The 22,691-nt window shown below is 39.7% G+C and overlaps 1 protein-coding gene and 1 non-coding gene across 8 annotated transcripts; both read right to left on the bottom strand.

Annotated features, from left to right (window-relative positions):
- Positions 1–11,509: 11,509 nt before the first annotated feature.
- Positions 11,510–11,581, bottom strand: TRNAQ-CUG (transfer RNA glutamine (anticodon CUG)). The gene has a single exon. It is a non-coding gene; the product is annotated as a tRNA-Gln (tRNA).
- Positions 11,582–12,092: 511 nt separating this feature from the next.
- Positions 12,093–22,346, bottom strand: LOC125529893 (uncharacterized). 7 transcript variants are annotated; one of them, XM_048694314.2, is made up of 18 exons: positions 22,077–22,345; positions 21,843–21,966; positions 20,707–20,808; positions 20,074–20,184; positions 19,685–19,786; positions 19,012–19,122; positions 18,623–18,724; positions 17,974–18,084; positions 17,586–17,687; positions 16,844–16,954; positions 16,455–16,556; positions 15,803–15,913; positions 15,416–15,517; positions 14,719–14,829; positions 13,679–13,789; positions 13,290–13,391; positions 12,729–12,776; positions 12,093–12,552 (listed from the first exon to the last, which is right to left on the bottom strand). In XM_048694314.2, the coding sequence occupies exons 1-18, from the start codon at positions 22,180–22,182 to the stop codon at positions 12,339–12,341; spliced, it is 1,983 nt and encodes a 660-aa protein (XP_048550271.2). In that variant the 5' UTR covers positions 22,183–22,345; the 3' UTR covers positions 12,093–12,338. The 7 variants fall into 7 exon arrangements, with proteins under 7 accessions (XP_048550271.2, XP_048550275.2, XP_048550291.2 ...); XM_048694318.2 differs by having other exon boundaries at positions 21,843–21,957; XM_048694334.2 differs by lacking the exon at positions 15,416–15,517 and having other exon boundaries at positions 22,077–22,346.
- Positions 22,347–22,691: the final 345 nt, after the last annotated feature.

Raw genomic sequence — 22,691 nt, 5'->3', positions numbered from 1 at the left:
GAGGGAAGTATCCCCGGCAGAACAGCTCTGCCGGAGCTCTAGATTGGTTCCGCCAAGGTTCCGCCTCGTGGCGGCGGAGTTTCGTCCCGAAAGGTTCCTTCTTATTTTTTTCTCATTGAAAGACTTCATATAGGAGAAGATGGACGTCGAAGAGCCACCAGGGGGCCCACGAGGTAGGGGAGCGCGCCCCCCACCCTCGTGAGCAGGGTGTGGGCCCCCTGGCCTTCATCTTTGGTGAGGATTTTTCTTTATTTATTTTAAGATGTTCCATGGAGTTTCAGGACTTTTGGAGTTGCACAGAATAGGTCTCTAATATTTGCTCCTTTTCCAGCCCAAAATTCCAGCTACCGGCATTCTCCCTCCTTATGTAAACCTTGTAAAATAAGAGAGAATAGCCATAAGTATTGTGACATAAAGTGAAATAACAGTCCATAATGCAATAAATATCGATATAAAAGCATGATGCAAAATGGACGTATCAACTCCCCCAAGCTTAGACCTCGCTTGTCCTCAAGCGAAAAGCCGATAACAATAAAAATGGTCCTCATGTTTAGAGGTAGAGGCGTTGATAAAAATAAAATACGGACATGAAGGCATCATGATTATTCTCATAACAGCAACATATATAGATTTTGTCATATGATTACTTATGTTCAAGTGATGATCTATTCACAATGCAAAAGTATAAATCATAAACCTTATTGGGCTCCGACAAACTATAATCTCAGTCATTGAAGCAATTGCAATTTATCATAACATCGGAAAGAGTCTATGTCAGAGCTAAAAAGCAAGTCCACATACTCAACTATCATTTAGTCCTCCATAATTGCTAACACTCACACAATACTTGTGGTTACGGAGTTTTAATCGGACACAGAGAAAGATAGGGGCTTATAGTTTTGCCCCATAACCTTTTACCTCTAATGTCATTAATAATGGTTCATGCTCCCCTACATCCAATTAGATATATATATATATATCATGTTCTTTCCAACATGCTGAGCTTGCCAAAGGATAAAATGAAAAAGAAAAGGTGAAGATCACCGTGACTCTTGCATAAGGTAGAAGATAATAATAAAGGATAGGCCCTTCGCAGAGGGAAGCAGAGGTTGCCATGCGCTTTTATGGTTGGATGCATAAAATCTCAATGCGAAAGAACGTCACTTTATATTGCCCCTTGTGATATGAACCTTTATTATGCAGTCTGTCACTTTTATTACTTTCACATCACAAGATCGTATAAAGCTTATTTCTCCCACACCAATCAATCATACATATTTAGAGCAATTTTTATTGCTTTTCACCGATGACAACTTACTTGAAGGATCTTACTCAATCCATAGGTAGATATGGTGGACTCTCATGGCAAAACCGGTTTAAGGGTATTTGGGAGCACAAGTAGTATTTCTACTTGGTGCTGAGAATTTGGCTAGCATGAGGGGGAAAGGCAAGCTCAACAAGTTAGAGGATCCATGACAACATACTTTATCTCAGATATAAGAAAGACATAACTCATTATGTTGTCTTCCTTGTCCAACATCAACTCTTTAGCATGTCATATTTTAATGAGTGCTCCCAATCATAAAAGATGTAAATGATAATATATCTATATGTGAAAACCTCTCTTTCCTTATTACTTCCTATTAATTGCAACAATGACCAAAGCTATGTTTGCCAACTCCCAACAACTTTTAATCATCATACTCTTTCTATGTGAAGTCATTACTCTCAATAAGATCAATATGAACTTTTTGTTTCTTTTTATTCTTTTTCTCTTTTCTTTTATTCACCCAAGATCATGGCAAAATAATCAAGCCCTTGACTCAACACTAATCTTTATTATATATAGCTCACGGACCCGATTACATAGAGAGATCATAAAGCAAACTCAAAACTAGATCATGCCATAAACTTTATTCTACTAGATCAAGATACTACTAATAGGATCGAACTAAGAAAAACAGTAAAGATAGGAGTTGTGATTGTGATACGATACCGGGGCACCTCCCCCAAGCTTGGCAGTTGCCAAGTGGAGTGCCCATACCCATGTGATTATATCTCCTTTGTCGGTGAAGAAGGTGGAGGTGACGGATAATCGCACATCGAGCGTAAGAGGTCCTCCAGCTTGCGAATAATGCCCTTGAGTGCAACAATATGCTCCTTAAACAAAATATTTTCTTGTGTGAGATACTTGTTTTGTATACGAGCTAACTCAATCATCTTGAAAGCTTCGATCTCAGTTGGGGTAAGAAGGTTATGATCAAGTTGGAGGGTGTCTTTTGCTGCTGGAGCTTGATCCTCTGTGGCCTTCTTGATCCTTTCATCTTTGTTGACCCTCGTGGGTTCTTCCCTCTTCAGATCTATCTTCATTAGCCAAGCATCGTTGTCACCATTGTTGGAGGAGGGAGACAACATGATGCCTAGCCTGGAAAACCCTGACAGAAAACAGCTCGAAACAAGAACAGAGGAGGTTTGCATGATACGGGAGTCAAAACCTTCGGGAGGTTATATAATGAATTTTTACCAACCAAAATACGTATCGTGCAAGAAAACGGAGTCCGGAAGGCACACAAGGTGCTCACGAGGTAGGGGGCGCGCCCACCACCCTCGTGGGGCCCTCGTGTCCTTCCCGGACTGCTACTTATTTTTCTATTTTTTCTAAATATTCCAAAACGGAGAAATATTGCCTTAAAAATTGTTTTGGAGTCGGTTTACTTACCGTACCACATACCTATTCCTTTTCAGAGTCTGAAACATTCTGGAAAGTGTCCCTTATGTATTCCTCCGAGGTTACGGTTTCAATAATATTGGTTTCAACATTTATGGGATTACCTGAGATATAATGTTTAATTCTTTGACCGTTTACCACCTTCGGATTTGTGCCCTCGAAGTTGTTGATCTTTATGGCACCGGAACGATAGACCTCTTTGATAACATAGGGGCCTTCCCATTTAGAGAGAAGTTTTCCTGCAAAAAATCTTAAACGAGAGTTGTATAGCAAGACATAATCACCTACATTAAACTCACACTTTTGTATCCTTTTGTCATGCCATCTTTTAACTTTTTCTTTAAACAACTTGGCATTTTCATAAGCTTGGGTTCTCCATTCATCAAGTGAGCTAATATCAAATAACCTCTTCTCACCGGCAAGTTTAAAATCATAGTTAAGCTCTTTAATAGCCCAATATGCCTTATGTTCTAGTTCGAGAGGTAAGTGACATGCTTTTCCATAAACCATTTTATACGGAGACATACCCATAGGATTTTTATATGCAGTTCTATAAGCCCATAATGCATCATCAAGTTTCTTGGACCAATTCTTTCTAGACCTATTAACAGTCTTTTGCAAAATTAATTTGAGCTCTCTATTGCTCAACTCTACTTGACCACTAGACTGTGGGTGATAAGGAGATGCAATTCTATGATTAACATCATACTTAGCAAGCATTTTACAGAAAACACCATGAATAAAGTGTGAACCACCATCAGTCATTAAATATCTAGGGACTCCAAACCTCGGGAAAATAACTTCTATAAGCATTTTAATAGAAGTGTTATGATCAGCACTACTAGTTGGAATAGCTTCTACCCACTTAGTAACGTAATCAACAGCAACTAGAATATGTGTGTATCCATTAGAGGCAGGAAAAGGTCCCATATAATCAATCAAAGCCCCAAACATCAAACGGTTCAATAACAAGTGAATAATTCATAGGCATTTCTTGACGTCTACTAATATTACCAATTCTTTGACATTCATCACAAGACAAGACAAACTTACGGGCATCCTTGAAGAGAGTAGGCCAATAAAAACCAGATTGCAATACCTTATGTGCAGTTCTATCTCCAGCGTGGTGTCCTCCATAAGCCTCGGAATGACACTTGCGTAGGATCTGTTCCTGTTCATGCTCAGGTACACAATGTCTAGTAACACCATCTACTCCTTCTTTATAAAGATGTGGATCATCCCAAAAGTAATGTCTTAAATCATAGAAAAACTTTTTCTTTTGCTGGTATGTGAAGCTAGGTGGTATAAACTTAGCAACAATATAATTAGCATAATCAGCATACCATGGAGTACTACGAGAAGTACTTATAACATTTAATTGTTCATCAAGAAAGCTATCATTAATAGGTAGTGGGTCATCAAGAATATTTTCTAACCTAGACAAGTTATCTGCAACGGGGTTCTCAGCTCCCTTTCTATCAACAATATGCAAATCAAATTCTTGTAGCAAGAGAACCCATCTAATAAGTCTAGGTTTAGCATCTTTCTTTTCCATAAGGTATTTAATAGCAGCATGATCAGTTTGAATAGTTACTTTAGAATCAACAATATAAGATCTGAACTTATCACAAGCAAATACAACCGCTAAAAGCTCTTTTTCAATAGTAGCCTAATTTCTTTGAGCATTGTCTAGAGTCTTACTAGCATAATGAATAACATTTAATTTCTTATCAACTCTTTGCCCTAGAACAGCACCTACAGCATAATCACTAGCATCACACATAATTTCAAAGGGTAAATTCCAATCAGGTGGCTGAACAACAGGTGCAGAGACTAATGCTTTCTTAAGTATTTCAAATGCTTCTACACAATCATCATCAAAGACAAATGGTATATATTTTTGCAATAAATTAGTCGGAGGCCGAGAAATTTTTGAGAAGTCCTTAATGAACCTCCTGTAAAATCCGGCGTGACCAAGGAAACTTCTTATACCTTTGATGTCCTTGGGACATGGCATCTTTTCAATAGCATCAACCTTGGCTTTATCAACTTCAATACCTCTTTCAGAAACTTTGTGCCCCAAGACAATACCTTCATTAACCATAAAGTGGCACTTTTCCCAATTCAAGACAAGATTAGTTTCTTCACATCTCTGCAAAACTCGATCAAGATTGCTCAAGCAATCATCAAAAGAGGAACCATAGACGGAAAATTCGTCCATGAAAACCTCACAAATCTTTTAACAAAAGTCAGAGAATATAGCCATCATGCATCTTTGAAAGGTAGCAGGTGCATTACATAAACCAAAAGGCATACGTCTATAAGCAAAAGTACCAAAAGGGCATGTAAAATTAGTCTTTGATTGATCTCTAGCCGACACAGGTATTTGAGAGAAACCAGAATAACCATCTAGAAGGCAATAGTGTGTGTGTTTGCATAATCTTTCTAGCATTTGATCAATAAAAGGTAAAGGGTAATGATCTTCCTTAGTAGCTTTATTTAATTTGAGGAAATCAATTACCATCCTATAACCTGTGATAATTCTTTGTGGAATCAATTCATCTTTATCATTAGGAACAACAGTAATACCTCCCTTCTTAGGGACACAATGGACAGGATCAACCAAAACCCTAATGTCACCTAGATACTCCAATGTCACCTCAAGTATCCGTGGGTATGATTATACGATATGTATCACACAATCTCAGATTCATCTATTCAACCAACACAAAGGACCTCAAAGAGTGCCCCAAAGTTTCTACCGGAGAATCACGACGAAAACGTGTGCCAACCCCTATGCATAGGTTCATGGGCGGAACCCGCAAGTTGATCACCAAAACATACATCAAGTGTTCTCAAATCTTTAAAGACTCAATCTGATAAGATAACTTCAAAGGGAAAACTCAATCCATTACGAGAGAGTAGATGGGGGAGGAGAAACATAAGATCCAACTATAATAGCAAAGCTCGCAATACATCAAGATCGTACCACTTCAAGAACACGAGAGAGAGAGAGAGAGAGAGATCAAACACATAGCTACTGGTACATAACCTCAGCCCCGAGGGAGAACTACTCCCTCCTCGTCATGGAGAGCACCGGGATGATGAAGATGGCCACCGGAGAAGGATTCCCCCTCCGGCAGGGTGCCGGAACGGGTCTAGATTGGTTTTCGGTGGCTACGGAGGCTTCTGGCGGCGGAACTCCCGGTCTATTGTTTGTTCTGGAAGTTTTAGGGTACGTGAGTATATATGGGTGCAGGAAGTACGTCGGTGGAGCTTCGGGGGCCCCACGAGGCAGGGGGCGCGCCCCCACCCTCGTGAGCACCTCTCTTGGCTCCTGACGTGGGGTCTAAGTCCATCTAGTAGCTTTCCTTCCAAAAATAACTTCTCCAGTTGATTTCGTTCCGTTTCGACTCCGTTTGATATTCCTTTTCTTTGAAACACCGAAATAGGCAAAAAAACAGCAATTCTGGGCTGGGCCTCCGGTTAATAGGTTAGTCCCAAAAATAATATAAAAGTGGATAATAAAGCCCAATATTGCCCAAAACAGTAGATAACATAGCATGGAGCAATCAAAAATTATAGATACGTTGGAGACGTATCACTAAATCGTAATTATTTTAAAACGCCTATTCACCCCCCCCCCTCTAGGCGACATCCTCGATCTTTCACACGTGTATCTTTCCCTTTCTCTGGCATGAAAATACTTTTATGTTCTCATCACCAAGGGTGACCCAATGATAGGTACGTTTCTTCCAGTATACGATTCTGGTAAGTGAGGAGAATATGTGCTTTTGAGGACATATTTGAAATTGGACTCTATAAAAGAGAGTTTTCCTTTTTCTTCAAGCGCAACCAACTAGAGCAGAAGCTCATTTCAATTTTTTTAAAGAAGCTTTAACATTGAAATAGAATTACTCCAGTGCTTCAAATCACGCCTTAGATTTTTTTTTTTGCCAACAAAGATGAGGCACTATTGTTGGCCTTGGCAGGAAGGTTCCAAAATTGTTGCACCACCTAAAAAAAACTCAGGATGAAGTGGCCAGGAGCTCTCAAAATGGAACAATTTACAACGGGCTATACCAAAGTCAATACTAACCACAAAGGGTCACATAATCTGAGAGAGGTTTAGCAAGTGACTTAGCAAAAGTGTTGGGAAAGATCGTCGTCCATTCGACCGAGGAAAAACCCAGTCAAAATTTTCAAGCAGTGGGTTATTTTGCATATTTCTCCATGTATATTGACAAACTTTAATATGAATTTCAGTCATAGACTTCTCACTGATGATTTCATTCATATCATCCACATTACCACCTTGTTTGTTTCTGTTTTCACTTGATCTAATGAAACTAAGATCGCCAAGAAAAAGTCATAACCCATCAAGGGGAATATCGTGCCCATGAAACTAATTCACAGAGAGTTGTCGGGATGAGAGAACGACCCATATATATTTGTGAGGTTACAACTTTTATTCAGAAGAGCAGAAATAAACTGAAAGGTTAACTATGAAGCACCAAATCAGTAAAATTCTAAATATCCCAAACAATAAGAAAACCTGCACACGCACACAAATATGGAATAAACTCAAATTGGTCGAATATTTTTTGGTAGAATTTCTAAATGAATGTGTGGTAAAAATCTTATTTTTAGTCTCTATGAGACAAACAATTGAACTACCTGATTCATCAATCTTAGCACGCAATGCAGATAGCTTTTCATAAAGATTAATATCTCGAATGTTCCGGCATAAGATCTTCCAAACAATAAAATTCATATAAACTGAAAGAAGTTTAGATGGACCACAAGTTCAACAAAGTACTCTTAAACACACATGCAAAAGATTAAATGGGGACAGGGGCAATGGAAGCGCGGCACGACATGAAACTAAGATAAGTGCACTCTTGGTGCAATGATCGAAAAGATCCAGCCGATCAGGTAGAGTTCCCATCATCGTCAGTGGATGGAGCCTGCATGAGGCACTCGTTGGACCGCTCTGAAGCTGAGATGCTACAATGGGAGACACCGATGTGCTCGAGAACAGGTATTGAGGTGGACGATGGAGGCGGTGCAGGCACAGATGGACCAGCAGTAGGAGGGGCCACCAGTGGTAGGTGTGGTCCAGCTACAGTTGTAGAAGAGGGGCGGGGCTTGACTAAGGGGTGCCTCCTGGGACGATTAGCAACAAATGTAGCCTTAAATCCTTGGAACCTGGTGCGGCGAGAACTGCGACGCAATTCAGAGACATCCAAAGGTGCAGGGCAGGAAGCACGGCGATGCTTCTTGGAAATAGTAACATCCTCCAGGGACACACTATCTTCCAAAGCAGAACAATGCACATCAGTCCAAGTAACTGCATCACTGCATTCATCCGGTAACGCATTCAGATCAAGGCCAGTCATCTATGAAACAAAAAAGAGAGGAATTAAACATTATTTTGAATATAATCTTTTTTGCATGCATACATGATAGATGACCTGCATTCTTTTTGCATGCAAAAAAGTATGAATATGTATTAATTTGTTGTAATCAAAGCACACCCATGAAATTGGCATCATCAAGGGATTATAGCAAGCATGTGGTTCTGAATATGATCCTTGTTTGTAGGCAAACAAAATAAAGAGTAAGAGAAAACAAACTGAATGTCTTGTTGCATGCATACACAAAGTTGATTCGTCATTTTTTGCATGCAGAATGTATACAATATGTACGAAATTGTTGTCATCAAACTAGTCCGGAGGGCCGAAACCCATCTGGCCCTGGATAACAATGTGGAATTTTTATATGCATCTAGTTTTGCTTAGTTTTGTTTAACAATTTGTTGTTGCTTTCACATCAATCACATAGTTGCTTACATCTCTTTCGTTTTTTATCCATAATCTCTCTTATTTTCCCTAATGCCTTCCCACTATACAGGCACCAGAAGAGGGACAATCCTATCAAGCACAAACGTTTGCCAGATAGAAGAAGGGGAATAGAGCTAGGCTAACTGGGGTATAGTAGAGGCAAAATAATAGTATATGCACAGGCAAGAACAGGTTGTGAATATACAATAGTTCTAACTGGGGGAAATTAAGTCCAACAAACAGAAACGAAATCAAAGGGAAACATATGCTGAATTTGCAGGCAATTTCCAGGGCACGATCTTCCTTTTTTGCTCAGTTTGTATGAACAAAATACCTTGTATTACCTGAGATATGTTCTTGTTTGCTTCAATTTCCTTAAGGAGGATTTTCTTCGTCCTCCTCTCCGGTGCCTATTGTGCGGCGGTGGCAACGGCAGTGGCTAGGGAGGATTTTTGGGGGAGGGGGTATTGTCCCTGGCGCGTGCCTTTTGTACCCTAGGTTTTTCCTAGATTGTTATAAGGGGGGAAGGGATGGACGCAGGCCCGATCTTAGAGGGGGAAAGAGAGGTGGCGGCCCTGGGCCCCCAAGACGAAGGGGGCCCAAATCAGCGCAATGCAGGCCGACAAGCGAAAGGCGGTCAAAACCCGCACCAGCCAAGAAGAGATTGCCCCATACCTTGTTTTCTTGATGCTTGCTTATGCGTTGCCGGAGATGCCCCATATTCATGCCAAGCTCATCTTCTAGGACTAGAATTGATTAGGTATGATGTCTGCTAGCTATTTAGTCATCCACTAGCTCTCCAAATAAACACCCCAATGTCTACAATTTGGGAAATCATGTCATCAGGGTATGATATAAATATCGGTTTTTCTTGGTTAATTAGTCGTAATCAATTGTGTTGTCGATGGGTTCATGTCTGTAGGTCAAGCTTCACACCTTCAACTGGTCAAATTTCAACCTAAAAATCATCTAGGTATGAGGATATTTCTCCAAGAGCCTTAATTGCAAGTACAAAACCTGGTCTATATTGTTGGTTTGTCATGTTCATTGGCAGTTAGACAAATGTCTCTATATAATAAGGTCAAATTATAGAAACCTTGCTGAAATTTCCAGACTATCTATAAACACCTAAAATTATTGTGAACATATGCCTAATATTGACCTCATGTTGCTCTAACAGCAAGCAAATGAACTGTTAATTTATTTCTCGGTATAGAAGAATCTATTATTGCTCTATTTTGCACACCAGCCACAATTTATCCATTACTACCATCAGTCCATATATTGAGGTTAGGTGTTCTCTACTCGGTACAAATATAGCTTCTGGATGAACTTTTAACTGTTTATTGGGACATTAATATAAATTATGTTGATCATTAATTTGATGTTTATATTAAGGGCCCTGAGATTTTAGTTTCACCTTGAGTCCCCGAAATCTCAGGAACGCCCTACATGGGGGTTTTGGCGTGAAATAGGGAAAGGCAGGGTGTTAGTTGCCTTTTATTAAAAAAACATATATTCATTAATTAGAAAGGTTATAACAATCATTCATTATAGTTTGCTAAAAAATCATTCACTACAGCATACACCACGCAGGACGAAAAAGTATTAACAAGAATGCCATGGACCTAGTACCAAGGGTGAACTTAGCAATCTCATGAGTGACCAATTGGCAAGCCGACTAATTTTCAAAATTTTAAGATCATGGATCATCCTGGAGATACTCAAGAGTCTCTTTCTTCATATCAATGCGAGGAGACATGTCAAGCTTCTCATTTGCAAGAAAATGAGACAGCAGGGGGCGATGCGGTTATCTAATTTTGGATGAACGCTGGATAGGGGTAGGGAGCAATCGCTTGCTCCCTAGTAGCGTCCAAGTTGATATGTCTGTTTGCCAACATTTTTGTAGGGGAAAAACTAGGACTCAGAACAAGCATGCCCCACAACAGGCCATGCCTAGGTCAAGTGGCAACTAGTTACGTCACAAGCAAAAGGAATTTAACAAGGTCTGATGCGATTCAAGAAACTAGGTCAAAACACAGGCCGATGAGATCAATGGTTTCAACTGTGTGGGATGTCTCTTCCTGCACTAGTGATAGTTCTATTGGAGAACATTAGCTATGTGATACAAATAGTTCTCACTCGTCTGGTGCACTACCCCTGTCGCATTTTTTAAAGTTTAAAGCAAACAATAGATACAATTCCCATGAACCATATCAAACTCCAAGAGCCATCGGTCTATCGAAACGGATATAGATATGCTTTGGTTGACACCTGCCTTCATAAGCATGGTACCAACACAGAGGCAAAGTACGAAACTGAGGAGATATCATGTCAAGAAGACCAGTGGCGAAGCCACACTATGGCTGTGTAGTCAACTCACTACACAGCTTTTGATCAAAACCTTCTAAATATACAAGTAAAATTTCATGGATAAATTCAGAAATACTGTAAGATTTGGAGAGGAATTGTAGTTGACATCACAGGTTTATAGTTCTGGCACCGCCACTGAAGAAGACTGTACCGCATATCATTGCATTTTGTGATCCAACTATATTTTATGTTAATGAGCACTGAAACTATTTTCAATGAGAAGACCAAAAGAAGTTTGATACATCATTCACATATGTAGGACAAAACGAAATTTGAAAGAGCGACAAGGCATGGCGTGTGAAAAATACGGGAGACACGACGATGTTGATTTGGATAAAAATTACTCTAGTAAATAAGAAATATGGAATGGTCGTATTGTCGTATGGAAAATTGCAAACCAAAATAGAGCAAACCCTATAAAGAAGATTCAAAAAAATAGCGAAGAACCAAATAAGAAAGTAGAAGTAATACATTCCGATAAAGATATGATCAATCAGGAAGGTTTTTCTTGAAAAGAAAAGGGGAATGTCACGTTTTTTTAGCAAGGAAAAACCGAAGGAAAAAAAGGTCCCACCGAGACTTGAACTCGGGTTACTGGATTCAGAGTCCAATGTCCTAACCACTAGACCATGGGACCATTTGTTGGTTTAATTTTCCAAATTGCTCCTTTCTTATTAATTCGAGTGGGTCTGAACCTAGAAAACAGAGCAAGCTGCAAGGACTAATCAATCCTCATACGATCCACAGTTAGATCGGCTGCTACAATTAGCAGCCGTCGCAGGTTACCCTTTTGAACAGTGCTCGCCGTGATGTGCCGGGGACTGGACTAGCTAATCCGGCGACGACTGATGGAGGCACGAGAGCGCCGACGGCGCCGGCACCGCCGGGGTCACCGTCGCGGCCTGCTGCAGCAGACTGAAACCAACGTGCCAGAGAGGTACTCACTCCATTCCAAAATAGATGACTCAACTTTGTACTAACTTTAGTACAAAATTAATACAACGTTGGATCATTTATTTTGGAACGGAGAGAGTATCTGTTAGCTCACAACCTGTGGCAATCGTACTACACATATATGGTTTCGGTTGATGTTCATTCACGTCTGCCACATAACAGAAAATATTTTGTCGCAAAAGAGAGAAAATGAATTGGCATCTCAAATAAGAAATTTGCTAGCATTGCAAGATGGCTCCATCCAAAATTAACATCAGAATCAGCCTCAAAAATAAAACAAATCATGTACAAACAGGTTGCATCTGCTTACTGCTAAAAAATTCCAGTGCTCCCAACTCAGAACCACGGCAGTAGCAGACCATCTACTCCAAACAGCTGCAGGATCCAACGTTTTATCCTCACTAAATTTCAAGGCAAACTGCTCATCGTCGTCGTCGTCATCAATTACCATTTTTGTGTCTTCTTTTCAAACTGGCCTTCTGGCTGAAAGAAGCACCTGACCTGTCCCCAGGTTCAGACATGTCTCTGTCGTCGATGATCCGTTGTTCAGTATGTTCACGGTCATCCAGCTCAGGCTCACTCAAGTCATCTAGAAGTTCAGCCTCACCAGCACGGACACCGTTATTGTTTAGCTCCGGATGGAGAGGAGTGTCCCTGAAAAGGTGGGAAGTTACTCTTGCTGGTTATTCATGTCTACCTATTTTCGGCTTTCACTAGGCATAAGTGCATAACATAGGAAAACATACACCCTCAAATATGAAGCTATTCTATCTCAAACAAAATACCAAGCTATTCCAAGTATGTGATGTAAATAACTCAAATGAGCTTACATGATAACTGAACCAGTAGTCTCAACACCAGGAACAAGTCTCTTGATGCTGTGATATGTATCAAACCACTCAGAACATCAAAACGGACAAGGCAGCATAAATAACTTTGTAAATCTGTGGCATGTTTGCACCCAGTACTTAGCAAGGGGAAATGCAACCTAGGGTCCTGAATTAGTTGCACATTTGCATACGATGAAACTATAAATAAAAAACATCTCAATACATGCTATGGAGAGTAGTCAAAAGAATAAAGTCATACAGGACCAAATAATGTGATGTTTTGCAGAAACAAATGTTTGCTCATACATCTCATAAAATTTCCAGCATAATCAATGGCAACTTAAATAAAATTAACCAAAAATATTTCTGGCAGAATTTCCAGGCATTTTGTCAGCAATCATACTGCCTGATATAGAAGGCCTTTTAATAGTGAAACATTCCTTTTTGAGCACACACAAAAGCTTTGCCTATCTTTCATTAACAGTGTCAGTAACAAGCTCAGAGAAAACATATCACGCCAATAGAATTAACTCATGTAAGCAACTCCATGCAGGAAATTACCTGCACTTGCGTGCTTGCAATGTTTCTTCATCAGATGATATTGGATGATTATCGTTGTTGTCATACTTCCTGCTTAACCCATCCAGCCTTTTCCTTATGCGCCTGAAAATGTAGGCTAGACTTAATGGCAAGCAACTACAAATTAGTTATTAGATCACAATAATTTCTTTTCATTGTGTGCTTAGGGCAACATATGTACTAGTTTTGACATCTTTGGCCTGCTAACTTATGCATCCCATCTTACTGATAAATATACAAAACCGATTGTTGAGCATGCAATACAGGTTCACGGACACTGAGGAAGAATGACACAGGTGGTCCTTTATAATATAAAGCTGGTGAACATTCAGTAGTCTGTTCTTGATGTGCATAAAACCGAATGAGCTCACCTAAGCATTGATCCCATGGTCTCGCCATCAGAATCCGTGCCTTGCGAAGTCTCTTGATGCTGTGATATACTCGGTGAAAGATCCATCAACAGCACCTCTTTAGTTTCGGTTCTGCAATAGATGAAGGCAAAGATTGAGGACATCAAAACAGACAAGGCAGCATAAATAACTTCATATGTCTGGCATGTTTGCACTCAATTCCTATCAAGGGAAAAATGCAACCTAGAGTCCTAAATTAGTTGCACTATTGCCTATAACAAGATTAAAAGACGAACATCACAATACATGCTATGGAGTGTACTCAAAAGAATAAATGTCATACAAAACCAAATAATGTGATGTTTTTGCAGAAACAAATGTTTGTTCATACATTCTATGGCATTTCCAGCATAACACTGGCAACTTCAAATAAAGTTAACAAAAATATCTGCATTTAACGGTTTAGATTGCACACTGGCAAAATTGCCGTGCATTTGTCAGAAAACATACTTCTAATATGGAAGCCTTCTAATGATAAAAAAGTCTTTTTTAGAGCACACACACAAAAGCGTTGCATATCTTTCATTGACAGGAACAAACTCAAAGAAAAACATATCACGCATTCACGCCAGTAGAATTAACTCATGAAAGCAACTACATGCAGAAAATTACCTGCGCTTACATAATTGCAATGTTTCTTCATCAGATGATAATGAATGATTATCACCGTTATCATTCTTATTGCTTAACAGAGGCAGCCTTTTCCTTATGCACATGAAAAAATGCAGCTACACTTAATGGCAAGTAACTACCAATTGATTATTAAATCACACTGATTTCTTTTCACGATGTGCTTAGGGCCATGTATGTACTAGTTTTGACACCTTTGGCCTGCTAGTTATGCATCCCATCTTACTGACAACTATACATGAGAGATTGTTGAGCATGTAACACATATTCACGGCCACTGAGAAAGAATGAGACAGCTGATCCTTTACAATACTCACCTGGTGAACATTCAGTAATTAGTTCTTGATATATATAAAGTCAAATGACCTCACCTAAGCACAGGTCCTATGGTCTCATCGTCAGAATCCGTGCCTTGTGAAGTCTCTTGATGCTGTGATATGATCGGTGAGAGACTCTCCAATGGCAGCTCCCTAGTTTTGGTTCTGCAATAGATGAAGATAAACACTCAGGACATCATAACAGACAAGGCAACATAAATAACTTCATGTATCTGTGGCATGTTTGCACTCGGTTCTTAGCAAGGGAAAATGCAACCTAGAGTCCTAAATTATTTCCACATTTGCCTACGACGAAGCTAAAAGTTCTTAGCAAGGGAAAATGCAACCTAGAGTCCTAAATTATTTCCACATTTGCCTACGACGAAACTAAAAAAAGAACATCACAATACATGCTATGAAGAGTAATAAAAAGAATAAATCTCATACAGGACCAAAGAATGTGATGTTGTTTTGCAGAAACAAATGTTTGCTCATACATCTCAGGGCATTTCCAGCATAATCAATAGCAACCTAAACTAAAATTAACCAAAAATATCTCTGCAGAATCTCCGGGCATTTGTTAGCAATCATACATTCTGATATAAAAGGCCTTTCAGTAGTATGACGGTCTTTTCAGAGCACAGACAAAAGCTTTGCATATCTTTCATTAACAGTGTCAGTAACAAGCTCAGAGAAAACATATCACGCCAATAGAATTAACTCATGTAAGCAACTCCATGCAGGAAATTACCTGCGCTTTCGTTTTTGCAATGTTTCTTCATCAGATGATACTGGATGATTATCGTTGTTGTCATACTTCCTGCTTACCCCATCCAGCCTTTTCCTTATGCGCCTAAAAATACAGGCTAGACTTAATGGCGAGTAACTACCAATTAGTTATTAGATCACACTAATTTATTTTCATGATGTGCTTAGGGCGACGAATGTACTAGTTTTGACATCTTTGGCCTGCTAAGTTATGCAACCCATCTTACTGGTAACTGCAAAAACTGATTGTTGAGCATACAATACAGGTTCACTGCCACTGAGGAAGAATGACACAGCTGGTTCTCTATAATATCAGCTGCTGAACATTCAGTGGTTTGTTCGTGATGTGTATAAAACCGAGTGAGCTCACCTAAGCATTGATCCTACGGTCTCGCCATCAGACTCTGTGCCTTGCGAAGTATCTTGATGCTGTGATAAACTCGGTGAAAGATCCATCAACGGCAACTCTTTAGTTTCGGTTCTGCAATAGATGAAGGGAAACATTAAGGACATCAAAACAGACAAGGCAGCATAAATAACTTCATATATCTGTGGCATGTTTGCACTCAATTCTTATCAAGGAAAAAATGCAACCTAGAGTCCTAAATTAGTTGCACATTTGCCTGTGACAAAACTAAAAGACGAACATCACAATACATGCTATGAAGTGTACTCAAAAGAATAAATGTCATCCAAGACCAAATGATGTGATGTTGTTTTTGCAGAGACAAATGTTTGTTCATACATCCCATGGCATTTCCAGCATAATCACTGGCAACTTCAAATAAAGTTGACAAAAATATCTACATTTAACGATTTAGATTGCATACTGGCAAAATTTCTAGGCATTTGTCAGAAAACATACTTCAAATATACTAGAAGCCTTTTAGTAGTAAAAAAGTCATTTTTAGAGCACACACACAAAAGCGTTACATATCTTTCATTGACAGGAACAAACTCAAAGAAAAACATATCACGCCAATAGAGTTAATTCATGAAAGCAACTACATGCAGGAAATTACCTGCGCTTAGGTAATTGCAATGTTTCTTCATCAGATGATATTTGATGATTATCGCCGTTATCATTCCTATTGCTTAACAGAGGCAGTCTTTTCCTTATGCGCCTGAAAAAATGCAGGCTACACTTAATGGCAAGTAACCACCAATAATTATTAAATCACACTGATTTCTTTTCACGATGTGCTTAGGGCCATGTATGTACTAGTTTTGACACCTTTGGCCTGCTAGTTATGCATCCCATCTTACTGATAACTATACATGACTGAGTGTTGAGCATGTAACACATATTCACGACCACTGAGAAAGAATGAGACAGCTGATCCTTTATAGTACTCACCTAGTGAACATTCAGTAATCAGTTCTTGATGTATATTAAGACAAATAAGCTCACCTAAGCACAGATCGTATGGTCTCATCGTCAGAATCCGTGCCTTGTGAAGTCTCTTGATGCTGTGATATGATCGGTGAAAGATTCTCCAATGACAGCTCCTTAGTTTTGGTTCTGAATAGATGAAGGTAAACACTCAGGACATCCAAACGGACAAGGCAATATAAATAACTTCGTGTATCTGTGGCATGTTTGCACTCAATTCTTAGCAAGGGAAAATGCAACCTAGAGTCCTAAATTATTTCCTCATTTGCCTACGACAAAGCTAAAAGTTCTTAGCAAGGGAAAATGCAACCTAGAGTCCTAAATTATTTCCACATTTGCCTACGACGAAGCTAAAAGTTCTTAGCAAGGGAAAATGCAACCTAGAGTCCTAAATTATTTCCACACTTGCCTACGACGAAACTAAAAAAAGAACATCACAATACATGCTATGGAGAGTAATCAAAAGAATGTGATGTTGTTTTGCATAAACAAATGTTTGCTCATACATCTCAGGGCATTTCCAGCATAATCAATAGCAACCTAAAATAAAATTAACCAAAAATATCTCTGCAGAATCTCCGGGCATTTGTTCGCAATCATACTTTCTGATATAAAAGGCCTTTCAATAGTATGACAGTCTTTTCAGAGCACAGACAAAAGCTTTGCATATCTTTCATTAACAGTGTCAGTAACAAGCTCAAAGAAAACATATCACGCCAATAGAATTAACTCGTGTAAGAAACTCCATGCAGGAAATTACCTGCGCTTGCGTTTTTGCAATGTTTCTTCATCAGATGATACTGGATGATTATCGTTGTTGTCATACTTCCTGCTTACCCCATCCAGCCTTTTCCTTATGCGCCTGAAAATACAGGCTAGACTTAATGGCCAGTAACTACCAATTAGTTATTAGATCACACTAATTTATTTTCATGATGTGCTTAGGGCAATGTATGTACTAGTTTTGACATCTTTGGCCTGCTAAGTTATGCAACCCATCTTACTGATAACTATACAAAACTGATTGTTGAGCATGCAATGCAGGTTCACTGCCACTGAGGAAGAATGACACAGCTGGTTCTCTATAATATCAGCTGCTAAACATTCAGTGGTTTGTTCGTGATGTGTATAAAACCGAATGAGCTCACCTAAGCATTGATCCTACGGTCTCGCCATCAGAATTTGTGCCTTGCGAAGTATCTTGATGCTGTGATAAACTCGATGAAAGATCCATCAACGGCAGCTCTTTAGTTTCGGTTCTGCAATAGATGAAGGGAAACATTGAGGACATCAAAACAGACAAGGCAGCATAAATAACTTCATATATCTGTGGCATGTTTGCACTCAATTCTTATCAAGGAAAAAATGCAACCTAGAGTCGTAAATTAGTTGCACATTTGCCTGTGACAAAACTAAAAGACGAACATCACAATACAAGCTATGAAGTGTACTCAAAAGAATAAATGTCATACAAGACCAAATGATGTGATGTTGTTTTTGCAGAAACAAATGTTTGTTCATACATCCCATGGCATTTCCAGCATAATCACTGGCAACTTCAAATAGAGTTGACAAAAATATCTACATTTAATGATTTAGATTGCATACTGGTAAAATTTCTAGGCATTTGTCAGAAAACATACTTCTAATATAGAAGCCTTTTAATAGTAAAAAAGTCTTTTATAGAGCACACACACAAAAGCGTTACATATCTTTCATTGACAGGAACGAACTAAACGAAAAACATATCACGCCAATAGAGTTAATTCATGAAAGCAACTACATGCAGGAAATTACCTGCGCTTAGGCAATTGCAATGTTTCTTCATCAGATGATATTTGATGATTATCGCCGTTATCATTCATATTGCTTAACAGAGGCAGTCTTTTCCTTATGCGCCTGAAAAAATGCAGGCTACACTTAATGGCAAGTAACTACCAATAATTATTAAATCACACTGATTTCTTTTCACGATGTGCTTAGGGCCAAGTATGTAGTAGTTTTGACACCTTTGGCCTGCTAGTTATGCATCCCATCTTACTGATAACTATACATGACTGAGTGTTGAGCATGTAACACATATTCACGGCCACTGAGAAAGAATGAGACAGCTGATCCTTTATAATACTCACCTGGTGAACATTCAGTAATCAGTTCTTGATGTATATAAAGTCAAATAAGCTCACCTAAGAACAGATCGTATGGTCTCATCGTCAGAATCCATGCCTTGTGAAGTCTCTTGATGCTGTGATATGATCGGTGAAAGATTCTCCAATGACAGCTCCTTAGTTTTGGTTCTGCAATAGATGAAGGTAAACACTCAGGACATCAAAACGGACAAGGCAATATAAATAACTTCGTGTATCTGTGGCATGTTTGCACTCAATTCTTAGCAAGGGAAAATGCAACCTAGAGTCCTAAATTATTTCCACATTTGCCTACGACGAAGCTAAAAGTTCTTAGCAAGGGAAAATGCAACCTAGAGTCCTAAATTATTTCCACATTTGCCTACGACGAAACTAAAAAAAGAACATCACAATACATGCTATGGAGAGTAATCAAAAGAATGTGATGTTGTTTTGCATAAACAAATGTTTGCTCATACATCTCAGGGCATTTCCAGCATAATGAATAGCAACCTAAAATAAAATTAACCAAAAATATCTCTGCAGAATCTCCGGGCATTTGTTAGCAATCATACTTTCTGATATAAAAGGCCTTTCAATAGTATGACAGTCTTTTCAGAGCACAGACAAAAGCTTCGCATATCTTTCATTAACAGTGTCAGTAACAAGCTCAAAGAAAACATATCACACCAATAGAATTAACTCGTGTAAGCAACTCCATGCAGGAAATTACCTGCGCTTGCGTGCTTGCAATGTTTCTTCATCCGATGATACTGGATGATTATCGTTGTTGTCATACTTCCTGCTTACCCCATCCAGCCTTTTCCTTATGCGCCTGAAAATACAGGCTAGACTTAATGGCAAGTAACTACCAATTAGTTATTAGATCACACTAATTTATTTTCATGATGTGCTTAGGGTAACGTATGTACTAGTTTTGACATCTTTGGCCTGCTAAGTTATGCAACCCATCTTTCTGATAACTATAGTTAACTGACTATTGAGCATTTAATACAGCTTCATGGCCACTGAGAAAAAATGACACATCTGGTCCTTTATAATACTCACCTAGGGATCATTCAATAATCAGTCCTTGATGTATATAAAGCCGAATCAGCTCACCTAAGCATACATCCAACAGTGTCATCATCAGAATCCGTGCCTTGCGGAGTCTCTTGATGTTGTGATATAGTTGGTGAAAGATTCACCGGTGGCAGCTCCTTAGTTTTGATTCTGCAATAGATGAAAGGAAACACTCAGGACATCAAAACGGACAAGGCAACATAAATAACTTCATATATCTGCGGCATGTTTGCACTCAGTTCTTAGAGAGGGAAGATGCAACCTGCCTGCACTCCTAAATTAGTCGTATGTTTGCCTATGACGAAACTAAAAAACAAACATCACAATACATGCTATGTAGTATAGTCAAAAGAATAAATGTTATACAATACCAAATAATGTGATGTGGTTTTGCAAAACTAAATGTTTGTGCATACACATATCCCACGGCATTTAATATAAAGGTAAACAAAAATATGTAAATTTCATGGTTTAGAGTACAAAATGGCAAAACTCCCGACATTTGTCAGCAATCGTACTTTCTGATACAAAAGGCCTTTTAAGAGTAAAACAGTCTTTTTAGAGCACACACAAAAGCTTTGCATATCTTTCATTAACAGTAACAAACTCAAAAGAAAAACACATCACGCCAATAGAATTAACTCATGTAAGCAACTCTATGCAGGAAATTACCTGCGCTTGCGTGCTTGCGATGTTTCTCCATCAGATGATAGGGGATGATTATCGATGTTGTCATTCTTACAGCTTAACCCGTGCAGCCTTCTCCTTCTGTGCCTGAAAATGCAGGCTGGACTTAATGGCGAGCAACTACAAATTAGTTAGATCACAATAATTTTCTTTTCATTATGTGCTTAGGGCAACATATGTACTAGTTTTGACATCTTATCAGATTAATTACAGTGATAAGACTCAATTCCAGATGAATTACAAGTAAATCAAAATTTGACCCTTAGAGTAACAGATATTTAGGTCTATAAGGTCAAAACATGCCACGAAGGTGTGTGCACTCTTATCAGATTACCATATCCTAATCTATAAGACTGAATTACCCCCATAATAATTTCTTACAGATTTTACCAAATTGTTATGGCTGAAAGTAGCGATCAAGATTCTGTTTCTCAAGAGATTAATGCTCAAAGATTTATGGCGGAAGTTTGCTAAAAAATTCACCATGGAGACCAATTCAGTGGCTAGAGCAATGCATATTTGTGAATATAGGGAGTAGAGTCTGGGGCCTTCCATGCATAACCAAGTTCAAAAATGATGTATATTTGTCAATATAAGGAGTAGAGGGATGATGAACTTCAGTCTGGCTAACTAACTCTTCCATTCCATGCATAACCAAGTTTGTGATTTTCCTGAAGTTCAAAACTACATACTGGTATCCTCGGATAAGAAAAAAATGCATACTAAAAATAGATAGAGGATACTGTTATTTAACAAACAGATCCGAAATGGCAGACGCTAGTTTTTGTTCAACAGTATAAGCTGGTTGCACAACAGAACTGCACAGGTATGCACAGTAGGAGAAATGATGGCCAGTATCATAATTTGCACATAAGCTGGTTGTTACATAATGATGGCCAGTATCACAATAGGAGAAATAATATAAGCTGGTTGTTACATAATGTGCACATAAGCTTCGGCGAATCGAGACAGCAAAATGTGGACAGTGTCAGAGACTCCTCTACCCACAAAATCAGTTCTCTAATCTAATTGCTCGAGACTGACAGATCTTGTGCGGGTTCCGTCCGTGCAGACCATGACAACAACTTCAGAGTTTCAGGAAGGGGGGATAGAAAATCTACCTGCCGTGATGACGAGGTTGCGGTCGGACTGGTAGTTCTCGATGATGGGCACCAGATCCCTGGACGCGATCCTCCACTTGCAGACCTGCTTGAAGACCTCCCGCCGCAGCAGCCTCTGCAGATCCTTCAGATTGTCAGCACAAACGCGCAGCGGAAGTCAGGCAGTCAGCGAACACCAAAAGGCCGGAGGGGAGCGCGAGTGAGGCGCGAGAGGAGGGGCGTGGGGTGGGGTACCGAGGCAGTCCTCGCCCTTGACGTAGCCGACGGCGCCTCCGTCGTCGTCCTCCTCCTCCGGGGCGCGGAGGCCGGCACAGGTGCTGGAGAGCATCGCCGAGTCCATGCCGCCCCGCTAGGGCTCGGGCGCCTGGCCGGTGCGTGTAGCGGGAGCTGCTGGTCGCGGAGGCGAGGGCGCGAGGAGAGCTGGTCACAGTGGAGTGGGTGGGAGGGGAGCGGAGAGATTGGGGAAATTTTGCCGCCGCCGCGCTCCATTTCCGGCGGGGTTTTCCCGGGCTTTTTGACTCCGCTTGGTGGGCCGTCAAAGAAGTGGATCGACAACTGCCCGATTGTCGCGAGCCGTCAGATTTGCCGCATCAAGCCGCCGAACACGCCCCACCATTGCAACACAGGTCTTGTTATAGAATTTTTTACAAAAAATTGTTTTGTTGCATTTTTTTTGCAATCGAGGTCTTATTGTGAAAAAAATCACAAAAGAAGTTTTATTGCAAAATGTAAACTCATTGTAGACCATTACAACACTGCATATGTTTCAACGTTTGATAAAGGACGGCACACGGGCTCTCACGTGGAGACATGTAACGCAGGGGAGGTGGTGGACGCGGCCGCTGCAAT

Source organism: Triticum urartu, chromosome 1A (assembly GCF_056163025.1).
Source record: "Triticum urartu cultivar PI428250 chromosome 1A, HENAU_Tu73, whole genome shotgun sequence".
Taxonomy (NCBI): domain Eukaryota; kingdom Viridiplantae; phylum Streptophyta; class Magnoliopsida; order Poales; family Poaceae; genus Triticum; species Triticum urartu.
The sequence above is the reverse complement of the archived record's forward strand: the minus strand, read 5'-3'. Positions and strand labels throughout refer to the sequence as shown.

Excerpts from the sequence above, each read along its gene's own strand:
- LOC125529893 (XM_048694314.2), bottom strand. The coding sequence starts at position 22,182 with ATGGACTCGGCGATGCTCTCCAGCACCTGTGCCGGCCTCCGCGCCCCG. Across the intron at positions 19,787-20,073 it reads ACTGTTGGATGTATGCTTAG|GCGCATAAGGAAAAGGCTGG; the intron begins GTGAGCTGATTC and ends CTGTATTTTCAG. Across the intron at positions 16,557-16,843 it reads ACCATACGATCTGTGCTTAG|GCGCATAAGGAAAAGACTGC; the intron begins GTGAGCTTATTT and ends GCATTTTTTCAG.